Below are 9,509 nucleotides of genomic sequence, written 5' to 3'. Positions count from 1 at the left end.
ATCACCATGTGCTCCTCGTCTTGGGCGGCGGCTGCCATCTCTTCTCGCATAAGCTCGATGAACATCTGCTCCTCCTCTTCGTCCGAGTCCATGGCCGGCGAGGCAAATGGACGAACACCTGACGGGCGTGGTCGAGGCTAGCCGAGACGCGAACGACGAGGAGTAGGCCGTCGTCGAAAAACAAAGCGGGCGGAGGAGCAGGGCAGATAGGCCGTCGTCGAAAGACGGCGGAATATAGCAGGTGGGAAGGAGGGACGGCGGAATCTGGGCAACAAGCCGGCGGGGTGGTGCCGGCGGCGAGAGAGATACGAGGGGTGGGGGGGATTTTGAGCGAGGTGGTGGTGGGGTTCGTGTGTCCAGTCGTCGACAGATCGGGCCCTTCCCCGCGTTTCACTCGTCCGGACTCCCCGATAGCTCCCTTGGGGACCGGGGATGGCGTGGGCTCGCCGGATGGATGAAGGGCCAAATCCGGACAAAACCGAGGAACCGAGGACGCAACTGGACTTTCGCCGTTCGGATGGAAAAACGTCGCTCGGGGACCTCGTCGGGGAGACGAGTGGGGATGCTCCAACTCCAAGGATGAGCGGCCACCCGTAGGATGGGAAAAACTTCACAGCCAGCAACCACCCTCGGATAAAAGATCCAAGGGTCGTGCTTCCAAGCAACTCTGCGGTGCGAACCCTGAAGCCCTAGCTATAAATTCTGCCCCAAATTCCCCGTCCTCTCCCTGTTCACCGCGCGAGGCAGCAGGAGCTTCCCCCAGCCAGCCAGCCAAATCCCCAACCCACACAACTCCACTCTCCAGTAAGCTCCGCCTCCTCCTCATCTTCTCCAATAATAATACTAAATTCCTTCTTCTACTACTACTACTACTCACATATCAAAATCGGATCCTCTTCACCCCCCACTAATCAATCTTATACTGTTTCTCAAATCGCATCATGCCGCGCTTTTCGATTTCCCTAGCTTTTTTCCGGGTCAAAGGTACCGATTTTCGATCCCCCGCCGTCAGATCCGTACCGCGCGTCTGCGATTCCTATCTTCCACTCTGAATTCCTGCGGATTTTCGCGAGCGATTTCTCATGGTTTTTCCGCCGATTTTTCCTTTTTTTCTAGGGTTAGGGCTTTGGGATGTCGGATCGGCAGCCGTCGGAAGAGCCGGAGGAGCAGGTGGACCTGGAGGGGGACGACGACGTCATGGACGACGAGGAAGGCTACCGCCGCCGCCGCCACCACGGCGGCGAGGACTCCGACGAGCCGGAGGAGGAGCCGCAAGAGGTGGATGCCGATGGGGATGGCCAGGAGGACGACGCCGGGATGGCGGTTGCGACTGAGGAACCTGCCGCCGGAAGCGGTGATGATATGGACAAGGCTGAGGCTGATGGGCCTGAGGACGAGGAGGAGAAGAGCAAGTGGGAGGAGCTGCTCGCGCTGCCCCCGCAGGGCTCCGAGGTGTTCCTCGGCGGCCTCCCTCGCGACACAACCGAGGAGGACCTCCGTGACCTATGCGAGCCATTGGGCGAAATCTATGAGGTGCCTGAAAGCTTGCAGCTTTTTCATAGTAGTTGATACCTTCCTTGTAACATGGAGTGTGATGTGAATGCTGCGTGATGGATAATAATAATAGGTGAGGCTGATGAAAGACAAGGAGACCAAGGAGAACAAGGGAGTTGCCTTTGTCACCTTCACTGCCAAGGATGTGGCGCAGCGTGCTATCGAGGAACTGCACGACAAGGACCACAAGGTAATGTGTGGGTTCTCGTTGCAGGATATCATGGGGGCTGTAGGACATCATTTGTAATCTATGATGGTGCATAATAACGTTGGATGGTTTCGTGCAGGGGAGAACACTGCGATGCTCCTTGTCTCAGGCAAAGCACAGGTTATTCGTGGGCAATGTACCCAAAGGGTTGAGTGAGGCGGAGCTGACAAGCATTATCAAAGGCAAGGGGCCAGGGGTAGTCAACATTGAGATGTTCAAGGTGCGGTTGTAAATCGAGCTTGTTTTTTTGTGCTATGGAGGTACCAGATTTGCTAATATTGAGATTATGCCCTGCAGGATTTGCATGACCCAAGCCGGAACCGTGGGTTCCTCTTTGTTGAGTACTATAACCATGCTTGCGCAGACTATTCCAGGCAGAAATTGTCATCACCAGACTTTAAGGTTGATGGAAGTCAGTTGACTGTTAGCTGGGCTGAACCCAAGGGATCAACATCATCATCATCATCCGATTCTTCTTCTGCTGCTCAGGTAAACAATGTTGCATGGAAAACTGAGCTCTCCTGCTTATCATATGTATTTGATGTCTACATAATGTATCCCTACAGTTTACAACTAGCAGACCTACTCAAACATGTTTATAATTTTGAAATTGATAGTTATATTGCCAACTTTGCTGGTAGAAGAAGCACCATATTGCTCTTTTGTGCCGCAATCTGCTAGAAAGAAACACAAGTTCTTGCAAAGGAAATAAAGAAGAATGCTTTATTTGGTGATTCATTTGAACTTGCTTACTAGTTCAAATGAAACATGGCAGAGACTCATGAATCTTACAACTTAGAAAAGTGTATGATTACGCTGCATGGCTAGCTATTCAAGGATTCTGGAATTAATCCGAATTTTTCATAATGTATGTTTCACAAAAAATTATTCTCAAAGCTGCATTTTGACTTCTATATGACATGCCAGAAATCAAAGAAGCAAGACATCGTGAATCGTACTAAAACATTCAAACTCCATTAGACTGACTTTGAATTCAATGTATTTATTCATTTGCATGTTCCCATCCCATGTGAGCTCTATTCTGTTATGATGAAATTTTTGTAGTCCCTCTGACCCATATTAATTGTCTCTAATATGGATGTATCTATACACATTTTAGTTCTAGATACATCCATACTAGCGACAAGTAATATGAATTGGAGGGAGTATCTTTTTAAGGCTCTTATATTTTTCATAGTTGTAAGTTAATTATAAATGACTGTCTGTGGTTCATTCAAGTAGGTGTAAATCTTTTACACTTGTTTTCATTCACAGGTGAAGACTATATATGTGAAGAACCTACCAGAGAATGTTTCAAAAGAGAAGGTAAAGGATCTCTTTGAAGAATTTGGAGAGGTCACAAAAGTTGTTTTACCGCCTGCTAAGGCTGGACATAAGAGGGATTTTGGGTTTGTTCACTTTGCTGAAAGATCAAGTGCACTGAAGGCAGCTAAAGGAAGTGACAAATTTGAAATTGATGGTAATCTTTTCTCTATAATCACCATCAAAAGTAGTTTATTGTTGTAGTGTTAAAAATTTCTTTGGTAATCGGGGGGGGGGGGGTTCTGGTCAATAATTAGTGCATTGTTAGCAATCTTTTCCCAACAATCATCATCAAATGGAGTTTATTGATGTAGTTTTCAAATTTTCTTTGGTAATTGGTGGTAGTTTCTATTATCATTACTACATTCTTAGTAATCTTTTCCCATAATCATCATCCAATGGAGTGTTAAAATTTGTTTGGTAATTGGTGGGAGTTTCTGGGAATCATTACTACATTGTTATCGAATTGCAGTTTTACAAGAAACTAGTACTCCCTCCGTCCTACAAAAGATGTCTCAACTTCATCTAAATTTTGATGCATCTATACAATAAATCGCGTCTAGATACATCCAAATTTAGAAACAGTTGAGACATGTTTTATGGTATGGAGGGAGTACATTGTTTGTTTTAAATCTTGAGAAATATATATATAGTAGTGAAAATAAAATATGTCATTGGTCACTTGATTAGTCAACTAAGTACCAAAACTGTTACATCTGAAAAAAAAACATGTCAGCAGTTAATGTCTGTTTACCTGGAAAACAGGGCAAGTGCTCGAAGTTTCCATGGCCAAACCATTGGGTGATAAGAAACCTGACCATTCGTACAAGGCCGGAGGAGCTCCTAACTATCCTCTTCCTCCTTATGGTGGCTACATGGGAGATCCATATGGTGCCTATGGTGGTGGTCCTGGATTCAACCAGGTAAATGCACAATAACTTCTTATAGAGCGCCATGCTTACTATGTATTCTTTCTGGACTTACTTACATTGTGTTTTTGCAGCCTATGATCTATGGCAGAGGGCCAGCGCCAGCAGGGATGAGGATGGTACCAATGGTGCTCCCTGATGGCCGCCTTGGCTATGTCTTGTAAGGCTGTCTTCCTAGTTTCAGTTGTTGCATGAACCCGTATTTTTTAGTTACTGACAATAATGTTGGCAATGTTGATAGGCAACAACCAGGTGGAATGCCTCCTCCACCCCCTCCTCGACGTGGGGACCGACGTGATGACCGACGTGATGGCGGTGGCCGAGGCGGTGAAGGAAGCCGGCGCTATCGCCCCTACTAGTTTTTGCCTTCCTCGCGCTTGGTGATGATGAATTTGTTAGCTTATGAATGAGTTAGGAGCGTGTCTTGTTGTTGCAGCTAAGACTTGTACTCTGGCGCCACCCTTTTCAATAACTTATGTACCATGCAGTGCGTGTGAGTTGTGACTTGAAAACTGAGTGCCGTCTCTTTCGTTTCTACTAAACAAGAGTGACGGATTGTTAGCAGACACATCTATTGGAGCTCAGTTCGTTGTTTATGAAATGATTGATTTTTCTTAGATGAATATTTTATGGCTTCAGTGGAACATTAAGTTCAGAGACTGAACAAATGTGGTGAAGTGGTCATAACTGACGCCTTTTCAATCATGTTTTTCTATTTGTATAATGGTAAACAGATGGACCAATTATCAGTAGGCATCTAGTTGGAGCTCAGTTCATTCTTTTGTGAAATGTCTGTTTTTGCTTGGATGGATTCTTATGGCAAACACTGCTTGCAAATTTGTTTTCTGTTTGATCTCACAGAAAAAAGCATGTTTTTTGTTTGGACGACGAGCCTGGCAAAGCTTTGTTTACTGTTTGCACAACACATGAACAAATGTTCATATCCATCACGGCCGCCGACCTGCCTTCAAAGCGCTGCCGATAACGGCTCAGCAGTCGGTCCGCATTGTCGTGCCGCCGGCCGAGCTGCTCGCTGTCAACGGCTGTCCGCACGCGCCGGTAGCTGGGTGTGTTCGGTTTGAGAACCAAATGGAATGGAATGTCATGATCTCGTTCTTAAAGAATGGGTTGGTTTCATTCCAATGTTCGGTAGGCGTACGTTCGGTTGGAGATGCAGAATGAGAAGTAATCAAGAAAAAAAATCTAATTTAATTCCCATCTGGTACAGTTTCGCAATTAATAACAAATATGCATGCAAATCAACCTCCAAATCTGTCATTAACTTCTACGATTAGCAATAAATGTCTCAATCGACATGCAAATTGACTGCTCAGCGTCGTTCCGCTGCCATGCGCCCAGCTGCTCGCCCGCCGCCGTTCCACTGCAGCGGGTCCACCGTCCACGAGGTGGTGCTGATGTCCTGAACACGGGGTGGAGGACCTCGACTGTGGAGCTCGGGGCGGCGGACATGGTGGCCGAAGCGGAATGGGGAATCTTGGGAGGCGGGCAAGGTCGTCGGGCCGGGGCGGGGTAGGAAGCTCGGAGGGAGACGCCGATGCCGCGGCTGTCTGCGACCTTCTCCACGCCGCCGCGGATTATCTGTCGTTGCCCTGCTGCTAGGCGGCCCCGCCGGCCGCCGGTCTAGATCGAGACAGAGGGCAGGTTTCTGCGAGAGAGAGAGGGACGAGAGGACAACCGAGTTTGTGGAGAGAGAAGCAGAACCAGGTAATTCCTTCGATTCGGTGGAATGAGCAAATTCCGAATCTGAGGGGAATATGCTATTCTGGGGAACGAGTGGATTCCGGTTCCAGTTTCTACCGAACACGAGAATTAGGTCCAGATGCAGGTCCGACCCATCCCATTCCACCCCATGACTCAAACCGAACACACCCTAACCTCATCGCGTGGTTTGTAGGCTCAATCTCGGTTTAATGATGCTAACGCGTGCTAGCACAGGTACGTTACGGTGAACGAGCAGCACGGGTGCAGGCTGCTCTACTACGGAACAATAAAAGCATCGGGGTTAGCTGGTAATTGCAGTATATTCTGTTACGTCGGATTTCGCCGGTTTTTTCTATTTGCTAAGTTTCAACTAGCTGAGATGTAGCTTATATCTCAGTCACGTGCTCATACGTTGTTTCTGTTTGAAGATCCGTGTTTACTACTGTTTGTATTTTGTTTAGGTCCTGATCCCCACTAATCTCCACAATACTCTAGTGCCAAACAAAGCCTTACAATTTATAGGAAATATTACATATAGAAACTCAAACCACAATGATAATGAGCAACTAAAGTAGATATAGCCATGGTAAGACTCGGTCAAACTCAACAAATATGTGAAGCGAAATCCAATTGTTGGTTGGTTTAGGATGTAAACCACAATGCCAATGGGATGTTCTATCTTTCAACCCTCTTTTTTGATCGCAATCATACATTGCGATCACTTAAATCATGGTTATTTAGATGCAACAGAAGGTTGAATTTCCATGTTAGGCGAGGGCATTGAGAAAAATGAGTTAGGTTAGAAAATGGCTAAACAATTTTTTAGCTCTTTTGTTGTGGGAGATGTTGCATGGCATTTCATTCAACATATTATTTTAGAACACATATGTTGTGCTCAGATTTTGCCCTTTTCTCTTGTGAACATGAACAAGAGGGTCACGCTGACGGCTTCGGATCGGGGGTTTGGGGTTGGGAGAGCTGCGTCGGTCGAACTCGAACAGGCTACCAATAATAATAAGGAAAGGGTAAGCACATCTAATGAAACCTGGGCCGAAATTCCGAACAGCCCAGTAAGCGGCCCCGTAAAGCCCACTCCTGCATGACCCAAACCCTACCCTCCTCCTCTAGGCTCACTTCCATTCCACGCCGGCACTCCTCTGCTCTCCTCTTCCTCCGGGAAACGGCCGATGTAGGCGGCGCTCTGGCCCGGCCTCCGATCAGATCGTCGTCAGGCTCGTCGGGTTCTCCTACAAACGCCGCGTCAAGGTACGATTCCTCCGCTCCGCCATCTTCCCGTCTCGATCTGCTCGGCTCTGTGCTCTTTAGATGCGCTCCGCCATCATTCATGCATGCGATGGGAGTACAAGTACGTTTCTTTCTGTGGCCTGCATCTCGATAACGGGGTAGGTCCAGATTTGTTTGTCTTGGGTTCAAGTCATGGTGCGCAGTGCGCTTCTAGTTCTAAACCTATTATTCCATTACAGTTGCTGCTACAGCAGCATGTAGTTTTATGTATGAATCAGTATATGTACTAGTATCTGGATAAGCAAACGGGGGAACCTCATGATGTGCGTGCATATTTCCAGTTTACTTCTTTATTGTGCCTTAGCTTCTGCGTTCAGACTGATGATTGATGACTATTCTCTGGACTCTGGTGTGGGGCTTTAAATGTGTTTTAAGTAGTGAACTGTGGCAATTATATTGTAGCATTTCTCTTCTTGCCAGTCTGAATGTTTCTAAATAAGAGAGCTGAAAGTTTAGAACGACTATTGTGATTGTTGCTGTCAATCTGAGTGGTTTGGATCATAATTGAATAGCTTGTATTCGATGTGGATTCGAACCCAAATTGTTTGACCAGTTGCGCTGGATCAGAATATAATAACACGGTCATGATTTTTTTTCTTCAAATCAGTAAAGTGAGATTTGTAGGTTAATGGGTCACCATGTTGTCATCTGAGATAGATAGAAATGGATGTTGCTACTATCTGTTTCAATGTGCTTAGCTTGTTCATCCTCTGCGTCTTGATGCGTGGAAGTTTATTTACGTGCTACTACCTGCCTTTTGATCTCTAGCCCTTGAAGCTTACCTTCTCTTTGTCGATTCTTATCTCTGCAGATGAAGGTTGCCAAGACCTTGGTCAAGGCCTTGACCGGCAAGACCGTCACCGCAGGGAGGAACTCTTCTGGCCGAATCACTTCATTTCACCGAGGTGGTGGACACAAGAGATCGCTTAGAGAAATTGACTTCAAGAGAGACACTTCGTCTGTTGGTATTGTGGAAAGGATTGAGTATGACCCTAACCGCTCTTCTAAGATTGCTCTTGTCCGATGGATCGAAGGGGTAGGGCAGAAGGATGCATCATATAAGGCTGATCGTGCACCTGTCAATTATATACTAGCCAGTCATCAAATGGAAGTGGGCAGCATGGTGGTAAACAGCGATTGCTCCAAACCTTCTACAACCGGCTCTCTGCGACCTGCCCAGAATGCTGATTCTTTCTTGCGGTTCCAAGAGCTCTTTCGCCAAGCCCATGCAGATGCAGAGGGGACTGATAAAGCAGAGGCTGCGATTACTGCTGCACCACTCCCACCTGCCGACCTATTGGATCTCAATTCCAAGGTAGGGAACTGCATGCCGTTAGCTGATATTCGCATGGGAACGTGGGTACACAGCATCGAGTGTCGGCCTGGCCAAGGGGCACAGCTGGTTCGAGCTGCTGGAACTTACGCTAAGGTGGTCAAGGAGTCAGCCTCCCAGTGTCTTGTACGGCTGCCATCAGGTGCTGAGAAACTTATAGATTCCCGATGCCGAGCTACCATTGGTATAGTTTCCAACCCCTCCCATGGTGCGCAAGAGCTTAGGAAAGCAGGGCACAGCAGGTGGTTAGGCTGGCGTCCGGTTGTTCGTGGTGTTGCAATGAATCCAGTGGATCATCCTCATGGTGGAGGTGAGGGTCGCACGAAAGGTGGTAGGCCATCGGTTTCACCTTGGGGGAAGCCCACCAAAGCAGGCTATAAGACAGCGAGGAAACAAAAAGCTTAGTTCATGCCACGGCGATCTACATGCCAAGGGTTTTTTTTGTGTGGAAAAGTTGCAGGATTTCGATGTGGATCTCGATCAGAAAGAACTGTATCTCATTGTAGCATCCTCATGATGCTTTTGCTTTCCTGTAAACCGTTTGCTGCTACAGCAGTTTCGCTTTATATGTATGAAATAAGTGATTTTTAGACTTGTCTGTGCTTGGTTTGCTTATTTTCATTCCCTCATGGCATTTGATTAAATCGTGTAGCTGCTTTTCTCCTGGCGATATTACTTACCTGTCCACATTTCACCTGTTGGCATTTTTAATCTGTCAAGATATGTTGTTCTGATAATTTGCTGCTCTGTCTGGATAAACAAAACAAACAGGGAACCTCATTGATCAGCAAATTACTTATTTCTATGGCTCTTTTAGTCTTGAATCATGGTTGCTGGACTGAATTATTTGTGTGGGTGTGTTTCGTGCAAATTGTTCCTGCTACGGCAGTTCGTATGAATAATTGTCATTTAGACTTGGCTGTGCTCAATTGCTTGTTTGCGTTCCTTTCTCACATTAGTTTGGTTCAAGTGCTGGTCAATCAGGATGTATGCATATTTCTAATTTCAGTAGCCCAGTTTTAATTCTGAATTGTAGTTTTGTGTATGTCTTGGAACATAATTACTGTGAATTTCTTGCAGTTTTCCGGTGAATAAGGGGGAGAACATAGAATTATGCTGCAGTTTTTCTTTTCTC

The 9,509-nt window shown here is 46.5% G+C and overlaps 2 protein-coding genes across 2 annotated transcripts; both read left to right on the top strand.

Moving 5' to 3' along the window:
* Positions 1 to 751: 751 nt before the first annotated feature.
* Positions 752 to 4,785, top strand: LOC124690891 (heterogeneous nuclear ribonucleoprotein Q-like). Its single transcript, XM_047224220.1, has 9 exons — positions 752 to 984; positions 1,117 to 1,533; positions 1,628 to 1,744; positions 1,842 to 1,982; positions 2,060 to 2,251; positions 3,038 to 3,242; positions 3,851 to 4,008; positions 4,089 to 4,174; positions 4,256 to 4,785. The coding sequence occupies exons 2-9, from the start codon at positions 1,132 to 1,134 to the stop codon at positions 4,371 to 4,373; spliced, it is 1,419 nt and encodes a 472-aa protein (XP_047080176.1). The 5' UTR covers positions 752 to 984; positions 1,117 to 1,131; the 3' UTR covers positions 4,374 to 4,785.
* Positions 4,786 to 6,871: 2,086 nt separating this feature from the next.
* Positions 6,872 to 8,968, top strand: LOC124683253 (60S ribosomal protein L2, mitochondrial-like). Its single transcript, XM_047217812.1, has 2 exons — positions 6,872 to 7,002; positions 7,853 to 8,968. Exon 2 carries the CDS (start codon positions 7,853 to 7,855, stop codon positions 8,777 to 8,779), a length of 927 nt encoding a protein of 308 aa, XP_047073768.1. The 5' UTR covers positions 6,872 to 7,002; the 3' UTR covers positions 8,780 to 8,968.
* The last annotated feature ends 541 nt before the right edge of the window (positions 8,969 to 9,509 follow it).

This window comes from Lolium rigidum, chromosome 1, assembly GCF_022539505.1.
Source record: "Lolium rigidum isolate FL_2022 chromosome 1, APGP_CSIRO_Lrig_0.1, whole genome shotgun sequence".
Taxonomy (NCBI): domain Eukaryota; kingdom Viridiplantae; phylum Streptophyta; class Magnoliopsida; order Poales; family Poaceae; genus Lolium; species Lolium rigidum.
Note: the sequence above shows the minus strand (reverse complement) of the source record. Positions and strands in the feature narration are given on the sequence as shown.

Bases quoted from the DNA above. Each gene is read 5' to 3' on its own strand.
- LOC124690891 (XM_047224220.1), top strand. From the start codon at position 1,132: ATGTCGGATCGGCAGCCGTCGGAAGAGCCGGAGGAGCAGGTGGACCTG. The intron at 1,983-2,059 runs GTGCGGTTGTAA...TATGCCCTGCAG, and splicing joins TCAACATTGAGATGTTCAAG to GATTTGCATGACCCAAGCCG. The intron at 4,009-4,088 runs GTAAATGCACAA...GTGTTTTTGCAG, and splicing joins GTGGTCCTGGATTCAACCAG to CCTATGATCTATGGCAGAGG.
- LOC124683253 (XM_047217812.1), top strand. From the start codon at position 7,853: ATGAAGGTTGCCAAGACCTTGGTCAAGGCCTTGACCGGCAAGACCGTC.